Genomic DNA, 14090 nt, shown 5'->3' on the forward strand with positions numbered 1-14090 from the left:
TTTACACAATCAGTTAGCCATTATAAGTTATCCCGAAAATGATTAAACAACTCTTTCTTGTCCTTTAATCCTTTAATTTTGAACAATATAGTTGCATCTTACTCGTACTCAGTTGAGATATTTAAACATGTTTCCTATTCTAAAAGCAAACCGCCACCATACTCGAAAATAGGGTGAGCTCATGAGAGTAGCAAACCTGCTGTGTCTTCGTAACACTGTAACTGTTGCAAACTCAGTCCACATGAGCTCCCAGACGACGGTAAAGTACACAGTTGTAGTCTAACATATCTCACATCTGCCCTCGTGGTTGTCTATCTCTGACTACTGGTTTGCACACACCGAGTGCCTGCAGAATATCTTTCTGTTGTCAACTCAAACATATTTGGAAGAATACAGAAAGGTTTATGTCAACATATGATATAAGAACCAACACATCTGTACGTGTGACAAGAAGTTAAGTTCAATTATTTAAAAAAAAAGACACAAGGAACTCGGCCAATGAACGTAGTACTTAGTTACGGAACAACTCTACTTCTACTCAGTAATTCGGGAATAGAAATTTCCCTTGCATACAATTGCAGCAGCTATTGAATGTGGTTAGTAGAAAAAATTTACCTGCAAGAACGCTAAGCAGTTACTTTCTCTACGAGCTCATGTTGTACAGACCGGTCATGCTTTTTCCTACAAATCAGAAGAAATTGTTAGCAATGTGAAACGGTAAGGCAAACAATTAAGAAAACATATCAAAAGATCCCAATGTATACATTTAACAGATGCCTCTGAAATCGATAATATTTGGGAAACATATAAAAAAATAATCAAAACATATCCAAACTTACTTGTCATACAGCTTGATGAGTGACCTTGGCCTCTCATAACTATTTTGCTTCTGTTCAAGAAACTTTTGGTTCTCTGCCTGCCTTGACTCTGGTTTCCAATTAGCATTGGCTAGAGACTTGCCCAACAACTCAGCAATATCCGAGGCCATTGCCTCAGCCTTCTTCCAGTATGGAAACGTTTCCTTCTTGAAGTGGTGTGACAACCACATATACATAGAACAAACTTGGTGCTTGGTCTCCAGATCCAAGAGCTCCTTATTGTTACGGGCAGATCCCGTTGGTACGCCCATAGCAATGTTGACAGGGAGTTTCTGACCATATGATGAAGCAAACCTTAGAAGATGATACATAGCTCTTGGGTCTTTGATATTAACTGGGGCAAAACAGAAGTTAAAACGATCCTCCAGAGATAGTTCCGGAACCTTCTGTAACATATTTGCAACCTTCTTTATATGATCATGTCGACACAGGAAGTATGAACCATCCAGACGACAATTTTCACTAAAATTTTCAAGTAGCTGGCAGAACGTAACATCAGGAATTTTCCCTGCGAATAGCTCAACCTGCTCAAAGAAAGGGAAAAGGCCCACTTTCTTAACTTCGTCAAAAGGTTGCTTTAGACTTTCAATTAAGTAATCCAGATCATCTAAATTCAATGTGGTTGTGAGTCCGTCTGGATAGATGCTTCCTCTCCGACCAGCTCTTCCAGCAATCTGCTTCACCTGAGACGCTGGAACCGCGACAGTTTTGTCACCATTGTACTTTGCAAGCGTAAAGAACACAACCCTCCTGATATTGAGATTTAGACCCATTCCCACTGCATCAGTAGCAACAAGCACATCGTATTCATTATTTTGATCATTAAACAAATTCGCTTGCTGTCGACGAGTCTCTGGTGGCAAGGCACCATAAATAACACAACAACGATGATTAGTGTGTTTTTCAATTGCAATTTTAACCTCAAATACCTCTCTCCTAGAAAAAGCAACCACACAGTCTCCAGACCGAACATTTTTAAGATCTCCCAAGAGCGTTTTGGCTTCAACCACCAATGGCTTGAACCTCTCATAATGCTGCTCGTGCAACTCATCACCAGTTTCTGAACAGATTTGTCGAACAATGTTCAGAACACTTGGATCTCCACACAAATGTATCTCGTCAGCCTTCAGCCCAAGCAATGCTCTTGTCCATGCAAAACCTCTGTATGGATCTGCCATCATCTGAATTTCATCAATCACGGCAACATCATACATTTCATCAGTTGACACCATTTCGACTGTGCAAGCAACATGGTTTGAGAATGGGACAAATTTCTTTTCTTGTCCTGTGTGAAGACTACAATAAACTCCATGCCCGTTGACTTTATCAAAGACTTCCATAGCCAATAATCTCAGAGGACTGCAGTAAATACCCTTCTTTGCTTCCATAAACCGTTGCAAAGCATTGTATGTTTTACCACTATTGGTTGGACCACAGTGATAAATTATCTTACGCTTCATAGCCCGTGCAAATGGAAACCATGTATGAGGCTTAGTGAGATCTGCTGATTCAATCATACTACGAAAACGCTTGATCTCATCTGGAAATTCTTCTAAACAATATTCAACAAATATAGGAAACAAAAACTTCACAGCATCATTAGATGGACCAAGGGATACCACATATTTGGCAACATCAGCCGAACACTTCTTGAAGAAAAAACTCCGAAACTTGTGCACGGCAGTAGGGAAAAATGAACGTCCAATGTATATTGCAAGAGCCTGATCGCATGCCCAACCCGAATTGCCAAAATTCCGGAATATCTCTTGAAGAGTCTCCCAATCAGCCCGTCTCTGCTTTGCACCCTTTTCAGCATTGCGAAGCTCATGATACAATTCAACAGGCTCACGTGACGCAACCTGCTGAAAGTTCATAGGTTTCGCTGAACTCACATTCTCATCACCATTTTCCGACTCAACAACCATCGAATCACAAACCAGACTGACATTACCCTCATCTCCATCTCCACAATTTGACAAATTGCGAGCACTGCCCTCATTTACAAAGTCCAAAATTTTCCCAGCATCTGCATCAAAATCACATTCAGAATCCACCATTCTACTACTACAAACCCCATTATCCTCCTCATCCTCCACAGTAGTCGAAAATGGTTTCGCATCAAAGGTACTGCAGCCTGTGAAATTCGGGCCTTTGGGGGGCAATCTAACCCGAATTAGGTCCCTGAATCCCGTCGAAAACGAACGGTGATTCGGAACATCGAAAGCGGGACAAAATTGGAAATTTGAGGATAGAGAGCGGTCATATAATGCAGAAGAACTAACATGTTGATTCCATATCAAAACCCTAAACCTAGATATGTTCTTCTTGGAAGCATAAATTCGAAACAGAGAACTTGAAGGGCCTCTAGCCATTGTTAAACACTCGCATAAAATTAAAAAAGCTCAAAGAAATGATAAACAAATTTAAAAAAAGCTCAGAAATTTGGGAAAAATTCAAAGAAATAACAAGTGAGTTTGAAATGATTGGATTATATCGAGCAAACCTGAGAGAATTGAGCCAGAGAAAATTGCGAGGAAGTGGATGGTGAGGGTTTTCCCCAGCAAAACCCTAAAACCCAGAAGTTGCTTTTGGGTTTTGACTTTTTGAGGCTGATTTTTCACTCCTTCTTTTACTTGGGTCGGTTTAAGATTATGGGCTTGGGTTTCATCTGGGCCTCCGCATCATCTTTTTATTACGGGCTTTCTCTCAACTTCTAAAATTTTACAAACGTGCAGATTACAGGAAGAAAAATTCGACTTGAACTCACTGCTCTAACTAACTTGGTTAAGTTCAGGTCTATCTAAAATTATATCATTTGAGTTGTCCTCTTTTTAAAAAGACAATATTGTACTTTAGTCTAATATGAATTGTAGGGAAGAGAATTCAGACTCGAGTGCATAAAAAAACATACATGTTCTAGCCAATCTAACTATGCCCACGTCTGCTATTCGAGTCATATTCTTGTAAATTCATCTCAAATCACTTTGTAAGGCACAATAAATAGTTATCGGTAATTGGAGGCAGGCATTTGGGAGTATCTAAGGGCTAGTTGGAAAATGCTTTTAAAATGCCCAAGTGCTACATAAATTAAACATGTTGCCTAAACTTGTATGATTGGAATGTAGGAAACTGTACAACGACACTACAAGGACTAGGAGTATGATTTGGATACTAGCTACATGATTACAAGGGGTCAACCACCGGAGGATAAAATTTCGGGTAGGATGTCTGACCACATCATCTGTAAACGCCCCTCGTAGAAGTATGAGATATCTTGATATTTTGGTCTCACCCAATGTAAGAATTGCCCTAATCAGGCAGTCCCACCAAATATGTTCTCTTCCGCAAAATGATTTGAATCAAGTGTAGCATTTGTTAGTAGAATAGCTACTAGGACAAGGTGGTGAATAAGAAGGCAGAGTTGGCTTCCAAGCCTCATCATCTGAAGCCAAACTGAAGGGAAAACCAATTGTTCTGATGCTGCTGCTTCCCCACTGGCTTGTACTATTACTACTACTACTACGACTCATGTTCTTCCTGAATCCCCCTTCGTTTTCTGATGACCCTGTGTTTCCTTGCATCTGATTCTGTTGCTCCAAACTGATCAAAAAGCTGGTGAACTGCTGCTGTGAACCATCGAAATCTATGCTCCCCGCGGTGTTGCTTAAATCACCGATTAATGCAGGGTTCATAGTTCCTGACAGTTCAGCCGGCGAGAACATGAGGCTGTTGGGAAACTCTCCATCAAACATGGAGGGTTTCAACACGGTCGGGTTGATTGGTTTGTAAGGAAGAGTGTCAAAGGAAGAGTAGTTTGTGTTAGATGCTTGTTGCAAGTCGTTGTTATTCCAAAACTGCATGGTTGATCCCATGTCGGTTGTGCAAGACATGTTCTCTGAGCTGAACTGTTGAGTGAATAAACCAGCTGCTCTAGGCTCTGGAAACTGAGAGTCCCAAGAGTGAGAAAGTGCTCTCTGTGCCATGGAGTTTGTTTTCTTGAAAATCCTGCAAATTGCCCATGAATCCTGCACACCATGAAGTATTTTAATCAGCAGAGCGATAACATGTTGGCATGAAAGATACAACCATTAATAATGACATGTCGACAGTCAGTTCTTTAATAAAAAGTGAACAATAGTTTCATAGCCCGATTATTTTATTTCGGTGTCCAAAATTTTAACTAGTACTTACATTTGCAGGGAGGCTTTTATCTAAGAGCTTTTTTGGTGGAACTGAATTTGAGAGAGAAGGCAACCGAAACTCGTGCATCATCCAGTCAGTTTTGATCCCTTTTGCAGCTCTGCCTCTGTAGAACACAAGGGACTTCTTTAAACCTATGCACTTGGAGCCTTCCGAAGAATAGATAGGCCGGTCTGTTCCGGTTGCTTTCCAAAACCCGGCTCCTGTGACGCGATTAGGCCTGGTGCTGTTCTTGTATTTTCGGTCCCTCGGGCAGTAGAAGTACCACTCTTTCTCCCCAGTACTTGCCAGCTCTGCTTGCACAGATGAAACACAACTTATAAGTTCAGAGACAGTTGCTATACGCTCATTTAGAAAGTTAAGCAAAAAGCAAAAAGCAAGAAGAATATATGAAATATGTTGAAATTTATTTTAAAAATCCAAGTGCTTCCTCAAGAAGCACCTACTAGGTTGACAGAGAACGCTTCATAAATTTTGAGTTTTTCTGTCTAGTCAAACGAAGGTAGAAGCGTTTTTTGCTGCAGAAAACACTTTTAACCTTTCTAAATTGGCCATAAACATCATAAACTTGAGACAGATCCAAAACATGAAAAGGGCGAACAGTTTAAAAATCTAAACTAAAAAAGCACTTTATAAGAATGAATCAGAGACAAGTTAGCTTACTTGGAAGATCCCAGGGATCATATTTATAAATGTCAACTTGCTTGATCAGCTCAATGGGAAGAACCCTCTGCTGGATTTTTCTCTTCAGGTAAAACCCTACAAGCTCCTCATCGGTCGGGTGAAACCGAAAACCCGGCAACATCACATCATCAACCTTTTCCATCTCATTCTTCTGCTCCATACTTCTCTTCCTTCTCTAAATCGTAAGAAATAATATATCTCTAATCAAATAGTGGAACAGCTTAAGCTTTTTGGATAAGCACTTTTAACTAGTTCTTGACCGTGAGCTCTAAGAGAAGCACTTGTGAGTTAAAAGCTAACTTCATCCAAAGCTATATATCATGTGCCACCCGGGAGGAGTCTGAATCCGGAGCCTCAGCCGCCCTTTTAGGGTGACTAAAATGGAGAGAAGTAGATTTGCACGAAAATCACTGTTTTGTTAAGCAGAAGCTGAGGGTTTCAACTCTTATAACAACAGCTACCAAGAAAAACCTGAGTAGTCAAGTGAATGAGATTATTATTGAATTAAGTGCTTTTTATTCAAGCTGGTGTGTGCTTCTTGGACTGCATAAGGGGGAGAGGGTTATTTAAATCCGAATTAAGGATCTCAAAGAGTAGAAAAATAAAGCTTTTTTTTTTTTTTTCTGGAATTTTAAATTCCAAGTTGCTTTCACATTTTCTCATAGCTTGATTATAGAAACCAATTCCATTTTTATCTTCAAACCACCTTTAGACAAAATGACAAACAGACGTTCCTTGTCATAATATTATAATTTATTTATTTGAGTAATCTTTATTTTTGGCTTATACCACCTTTTAAATAATCATTTCTTAAAGGCCTTTTTTATTGGCACCCCACAATGTTATGAATACACCCCATTTTCTTTTATTTAGTCTGAATTTCCTTTTCTACCCTAATTTAAATTAGATAAAAATAAACAAACAAAACCAGCACCACCTTCATCATCCCAAAACCTACTCCTTTTCGACAGCCCCCCACCATGGCACCTCCATTAACAAAATGATCTCAAGTATACCAAAACATATGCCGACTTACAATTAAACTAACCAATAGTCTCATAGAAAGTCAATTCCTAGTTGACACAGAAGGATTGCTTCTCTACAAGTAGCATTTTTCAAAATTTTCACGGCCATCAAGTTGGTATCCCTGATTAGGTTGATATCGACATTATAAAATTCAATTTTATGGTATTTCATATCCTGCAAAATATTAGCAAAAGTGAGAATTCTAGAGAGAGAGAGAGAGAGAGAGAGAACGGCGGGAAAGGGGGTGACTATCATTGGCCAACACCGATGAGGAAGGTGGCAGAAGGGTGAGCGGTTCAGATAGGATGTTAGAAGGTTTTAATTTCTTAACTATTATAAAAAGGTGGTCTTAAACAATGAAAGGACTAATATTGGAATTTTAAAGAATAATTTTGAAGTTAATAAAAAGGTATTCATAAAATTATGGGGTGTTAATATTGGAATTTTAGACAATAAAAAGGTATTCATAAAATTATGGCGTGTTAATAAAAACACCCTTTCTTAAATTCTTTTTTTTGCTAAACATGTAATTTATGGACCAACTTCCCAAACACAACACTTACAAACCCTCTGGTTAGAAGATGAAACTATGAGATGGAGGCTCAGGGCATAAGGGATAAGGGAAGACTTAGGAAGACTTAGAAAGAGATTTTAAGAATAGGGAAGACCTAAGAAGACTTAGAAAGAGATTTTAAGAAAATATATGGAGTACTTGAGCTAATAGAAAACGTAATGACGTTCTAGAATTCATACGGCCAACCTTACTTAGTGGGATAAGGCTTGATTGTTATTGTTGTTTTTGTAGAAATTTTCAGGTCGACGGGTCGATGGCCCACTCCAACAACACTAATATTGTCCCCACTTTATCACCTACCAAATCCGTCAGATGTGGGGTTTTATCACAAAAACCTCGGAATGAGTTAGACTGGAGTAATTCTATTTAAATTTTTTTTCTCCTTTCCCTCTAGCCGACGTGGGATAATGTGATTCCAACAAAAACCATCATGCAAAATAAAACACCGGACTAATCTTTAATTACACACTGAGACGATGCATGGTAAATTGGAAATAATAGAAAAACGATATATTTTTACTGAATTACCAGTAAATCCAGAAATTACAAGAATATAGTGCTGCAGTGTTGACAAGGTTAGGCAAACAGTGATTGTTTGGGCTAAAATTGTTCTTGGACAGCTCTCTATTTAGGGTAAATTCAGAGTACTGTTCACCAAACTGCTCCACAAGGGGCAGTTCAACTACTAGGGTTAGGGTTTGACCAGTGATGCATGTCATCTGACCTTTAAAGTTACATGTATGCAACAGGGAACACAATACGAACAAAACAAAAGCAAACGGGGTGAAGAAATTGACACATTCCAATCCGGAAGGTTTATTTGGACTCTGAATCGAGTCGTCGGAGACCTTTCGGGTTGGAGTGTGTCACAAATCATGTCATGTATGTGCTCAAGATTGGAATCATATATATTCAGAGAGTTTATCTGCTCTTATGTTGATTATTCACGGATTTTTTCCTCTTCCTAAATTAATGAAGTATGGTAAATATTATACTTAACAAATCTTCTGTTTGGACGCAAAAGATTGTCAATATGATGGCTGATCCACAATAAATATAAAAATGTATCGAACTTAATTATAAGTTTTTGTTAAATTTTATTGAATTCCTTTTATTATGTTTTGAGTGTTGAACTTAGAGGATATAAAAGTATCAACAGCATATTGTTTAATACAGAAAGCTTTTCTGTTTGGTTTGAAATCCATACATACTGAAACAATGAATCCGCCTTAATTAGTTTTCTCACTGCATCACTTACTTAAGAAATGAGAAGGCATGGGTCAATCCCCTTGATTTCACAAAAATGGGAATCCAAACTTCCTAACATCCAAATTTTTTTGGTAACCTCACTGGCCAAAAAGAACAATCTTTTTGGTACTTTCCAGACACCCGTTTTGAGAAGCTGCATTTCTTCCAACGAATTGAGATCACTTAGCTTTGTTACGCTTTCTATTTTAGTGGTATCACCAATCTATGTACACTTATGTCATTCATCAATATTATGACGCATGAATTAATAACGATATATAACAGTGTTATCTTCTTACTAAAAAAAAGTTTCCATGTCAACCAACCACTATACTATTCAAAAAGAGCCACTAGTATTAAGCTAACAATGAGATGCTAATTTAAATCATCAGCATGTCCAATTTAAACTAATTGTCGGTATAAGTATATATATAAGTATATATATATGTGTGTGTGTGTGTGTGTGTGTGGCGGAGACTCAAATTTAGTGAAATTCCCCAGATATAGATCCTCATTTGCAACCCTTGTTGTCTGTTGCTTAATCTTGGATTTGGAGCCCATGCGTCCAACCTAAGTTGAAATTTGGATCAAACTCTTCCAAACCAAGTTTTCTAACCTCTCTTTCTTTGCAAACATCAACCTTCTAATTAACACAACCATGCATGTTCCTATCAAACAAAACTTTGATCAATGTGAATGACTTTCTGTAGCTAATTATAAAATAGTTTTCCTTAACCGCATCAAATTCCATGCATCGTCCATTATATATTATATGTTTATGCTTTACATTCTTGGTAAAATATTCTAAAATTGTTAAGCAACACTTCAATTCATGCATTTTCATTTTTCAAGCAAACCTATATTGACCAAATGCACCAGATATGTCCTTGTTTGGCGCACAAATAATTGTTTTCATTTACCTGAAGAAAGCCTCAAATTTGACTCATATCACTATAAGGACGACGCTAGGGGTGCAACTTGGTTTGGGTCAACCCAAATCCGTCCATGCTTAACCCGAATTTAAACCCGATTGAGCGGGTTAGAATGAAGTAAAAATCCATCCAAACCCAACCCGACCTTAACCCAATTTTTTATTGGGTTTGGTTGGATTGGTGCTTTGCCCATCCATGTCAACCTAAACCCAACCCGATTTCTAGCCTGAATTACTCATGTACATATTACCCGTCCCATTTCAATTATATAAGCTAGATATACAAGTTTGGGAGGTCTGTCTATACTTGAAGTTTGTTGTTTGGTTTTTATTTGAACAATGAATGATTGTGTTGATTTTACGTTTCTTTTGGTTAAAACATTGCTATTGTCTGTGTAAATTTGAATTTAAATATTTTTGACATTATTTGGTTCAAAATTTGAAATTTATCTTATAAAATAATGTGTTATTTAAATCAATAAAGTTGGGTAAAACCGAACCCAACCCGAGTAAACCCGAACCCAATTTAAACTCGAACCAGAATAAACCAGCATGAAACCGAACCGAACCCATACCAGATGTAGAAATGTTGGATAAGGGATGAGTTGACCATCAAGCCCGCCCAAGTTGCACACCTAGAGATGCATGCTTGATCCCCTGTAAAAGTCGTTTTGTAAATATCCAATGTTAAAAAAAATTAAAAACTGAGATAGAAAATAATATTATCAGTAGTTAAGTTGTAATGTAAGTTCCAGACATGCGTGCTTGTCCAAATTACTCATCAATCACATATAGGCCTTATGTTATAATATTTATGTTTTAGGATAATCAATTAAGATAAATTTCTTTGAAAGCAACATTCCTCCAATATTTATGACATAAAATAACCTAAGATTAATACTGTCTTGTTGGTTACCTTACCTCCTAAAGTCATTCCTTGGATAAGGGATTTTGAACTGAAGTTCTATCTACATGACGTTTTTATCTTTTTTAAATATAATCACTCTCGCACTTCTACTCATTTTCTTGGTGTTGATCTCATTTATTAACATATTTGATTATTTAATAAATAAAATGCCTTCTAGAGCCATGTCACAGGAAAGGGTGATGTAGCTGCACATCATTTTTTACTTTCCATACATATTCTGTTAATTTTTGTTCATTGATAAACTTCACTTCATTCGATCTGCAGTTGAAAATTAAGTGAGATGTGTAAAAGATAAATAAGGGTGTGTATATAGCACCACCCTATTAAAAAATGGTGATGTCAATTTGATTGGGATAAACCTAGTCTTAATACAAGGACAAACCTAGTCTTAATACTAAATTTGATACATGGGATAAAAATAAGGAGAAATTAGGTTCACATCCTTCTTTTTACTACTCCATTGATTAAAATCTTATTCATTTTCAATTTTTGATCAAGGTCCTTCGGTATTAATAACATCATTAATTATTTGAATAATAAAATATTTTTATTTTTAAATATATTCCTTTAGTGTTAAAAATGTTACAATTAGTTATTTATATTTATGGCTAAATTTTTTATCATATATTTTTACTTTTAGTTTGTACCAAATTTTTTTTTCATTTTTAATTTGTACCCATATATTAGTTTCTTTTTGTGCCCATATTTTTTAAAGTTTTGTTTGTGTTTGTACCCATGTGTATACTGTCACGTGACATTGTATATTTAATCAATGATAGAAAAATTACATACGGTATATTTATGTTTTATGCCTAAACTTTGTATTTATATTTTTAGTTTGTACCCACTTTTAAATTGCAACATTTTTTAAAATTTGTAGTATTTTCTTTTTAGTTTTATTTTGTACCCATGCATTAATTTCTTTTAGTGCCTATATTTTCTAAAAATTCATTTGTACTCATATTTTTTTAATCTTTTATCTGTACCCTAATTTATTTATAATGTACCCATTCTTCTTTATTATTGTACCACTTTGTTATATGTGAAATGTACCATTTTTTTTTGTAAAATGTACCAATTTTTTTTAACACTATGGATACATTCTTTTGCCATTTATTATTTCTTATTTTTACCTAGTTTTTATCCATTTAGTCAATCAAAATGTTTAAATTTTTTTATTGTAACCGTTTCTAATAGTATTATAATGAGGTATTTTAAATTTATAGGATTATAAATCTCATAAAATATCAAACAATTAATGTCAAAACTATAAAACTATAAATATTAATTGAAATATAATGAGGTGTACAAAGTCAATGGATTTTGATCAAACTTTGAATACTATTAATGTTTTAGTCAAATAATGTTAAGATTAAGGACCGCATCCAAAGTATCCCTAAAAATAATGTTTGGGATTTCTCTTGATATCAACAAAATTAAATAATTTGTCTCAAATCAATTAAATTAAAATTGCGTTCGGGAATAAGTTGATAGATCATAACCTAGTCTAGTATTTAATAATAGGGACACTTTGGATGCGGTCCCTATCTATCAATATTCTTTGATTGAAACCTTGTTAGTTTTTAGTTTTTTATTGAGGTCCCTGATATTAATGTAATAATGTAAGTTACTATATTTTTTTAATTAAAAATTAAAAATTGAAAATTTTAATTGTTTATATTAATGAGATTTTAAATAAAACCCATAATTTATGGGATTAAAAATAATAAAATTTAAATTATTCTCTCTATTATATTGTGTGTGTGTATACATATATGTATGGGTACATTAACCAAAATTAACAAAAAAAAGTTATTGTACCAAAACATGGATACATTCTCAAATCAACGAAAAAGAATGTACCCATATAAATTTAAACATGGATTAAAAAATTTGAATGGATTTTATATTAAAAAAGGGTACATTTTACATATAACAAATTGATATATTTGAGAATGGGTACATTTAAGATTAAAAAAATTGAAAAATTATATGAATGGGTACATTTAAGATTAAAAAATTGAGAATCTTTTTATATATAAAAAAAAACTAATAGGTAAAAACTTAATTTAATTTAATTTTTTATTATTTTGGAAATGTTTGAATTGAAAATTAATTAGAAGTTTAATAGAGGTGTGAGTATTAAACCCTAAATTAATTACTAATTTTTATATTAAAAAAATTATATAATAAACATGTAAATTCATTATCACATTAATGCTAAGGACTTGAATCAAAATTTGAAAACTAATAAGGTGTTAGTCAATGAACAATAAAAACTAGGGACCGGATACTAATTTTTCCTTAATAATATTGAGAACAACAACATAGCACGAGAGTATACCCTCATAGTGACGTCTCATGTCAATAATACAACGCCAAGTGATAAAAAACTTACACATGTCATTCTATCACTAATATAGGACGCCACAATAACGATGTACTCCTACAGCGCAAGCCCTCATATTGGTGGGGTTTTGGAAACTGATTATATCAAGTTATTAACATTATATAAACAAATATAGTTTGTTGGATGAACGAAAATTGTGTTTTCACATCTATTCATACTCAAATGGACTCGTGGAATAGACCAAAAAGAATATAAAATGTAGCAACGGTCCTTCAACTTTCACCAATTGAAGTAATGGTTTAGCAATTAAAAAGTTTATGAACATTGGTCTCTTAGCTCCTCAAAATGTGCAACTATGGTCTTTTTCATCAACTCTGTCAGAACTTCCATCAAAACGAGTCATGTTGGAAGAATCATTGCTACAATTAGGTTAAAGTTGAAGAACCATTGTTTCAATTGGGTTATAATTGAGGAATTATTTCTCAAATTGGGTTAAAGTTGAGAACTATTTCTACAATTTTCTCATTTAGTTTTCAATAGTTGCCCCTTGACTCATTTTAACAAAAATTTTAACAATATTGACGAAAATGACCATAGCTACATGTTTGTTGAGTTGAGAAACTAATGATCATTAATTTTTAATTGATGGATTATTGTTACTATTTTTTTTTAAAACAACCCAAAAAGCGACTCGTGGGTTTCTTTGCTCAACCAAGACAGAACATTTAGGCCGTGGTAAAGGCCCATTTACCCTGGTATGGGTAAGATTACTAATTACTCTGGTTACATTGATTATCCACAGTAATTCATTTTACATGAAAAATAATCAAGCAGAATTAATATTTTACTATGATACAATTGAAGAAAATGATTTCCTGACTGAAAAAGGCCGACCCAAGCCAACAAAGCACTCCTTTTGGCTCGGATCAGAGGCAAAATGTTTATCATATGCAATTTTATCCTTAATTAACTGACTAGCATGTAAAAACTATCGTCATACCAAATCATGAACTCTTTTCCTCTGACGTTATAGGAATCTCCAAATTTTCACTAATTCTCTGGATCTTTAAAATTACTTGATCCCCCAAAATTATATTCATCAAATACTGTTCAACTCTGCTATGCTTTCAACCTAATATAACACAACATTACAACAACCTGCTAGGTGGAACCGACTGTATGAATCTTAAAATAGCATTGCGCTTAATAGATCTTGCAAATTTAGGACTCCTTTAAAAATGCTTTTAAAATGGATAGAAATGTTTTTGGTA

At 35.0% G+C, this 14090-nt stretch overlaps 2 protein-coding genes across 3 annotated transcripts; both read right to left on the reverse strand.

The window, feature by feature from the left end:
* On the reverse strand, window positions 1-3686 carry LOC103404437 (DExH-box ATP-dependent RNA helicase DExH18, mitochondrial). 2 transcript variants are annotated; one of them, XM_008343346.4, is made up of 3 exons: window positions 840-3686; window positions 616-681; window positions 1-346 (listed from the first exon to the last, which is right to left on the reverse strand). In XM_008343346.4, the coding sequence occupies exons 1-2, from the start codon at window positions 3248-3250 to the stop codon at window positions 627-629; spliced, it is 2466 nt and encodes an 821-aa protein (XP_008341568.3). In that variant the 5' UTR covers window positions 3251-3686; the 3' UTR covers window positions 1-346; window positions 616-626. The 2 variants fall into 2 exon arrangements, with proteins under 2 accessions (XP_008341568.3, XP_008341569.3); XM_008343347.4 differs by having other exon boundaries at window positions 1-361; window positions 840-3477.
* Window positions 3687-3905: 219 nt separating this feature from the next.
* On the reverse strand, window positions 3906-6236 carry NAC20 (protein FEZ). The gene is given in 3 exon segments (NM_001294006.1): window positions 3906-4903; window positions 5070-5371; window positions 5742-6236. Coding segments are annotated over 3 exon segments (1149 nt in total). The 5' UTR covers window positions 5923-6236; the 3' UTR covers window positions 3906-4237.
* Between the last annotated feature and the right edge of the window lie 7854 nt (window positions 6237-14090).

The sequence above is a fragment of the Malus domestica genome, chromosome 17 (genome assembly GCF_042453785.1).
Source record: "Malus domestica chromosome 17, GDT2T_hap1".
In the NCBI taxonomy this organism is placed as follows: domain Eukaryota; kingdom Viridiplantae; phylum Streptophyta; class Magnoliopsida; order Rosales; family Rosaceae; genus Malus; species Malus domestica.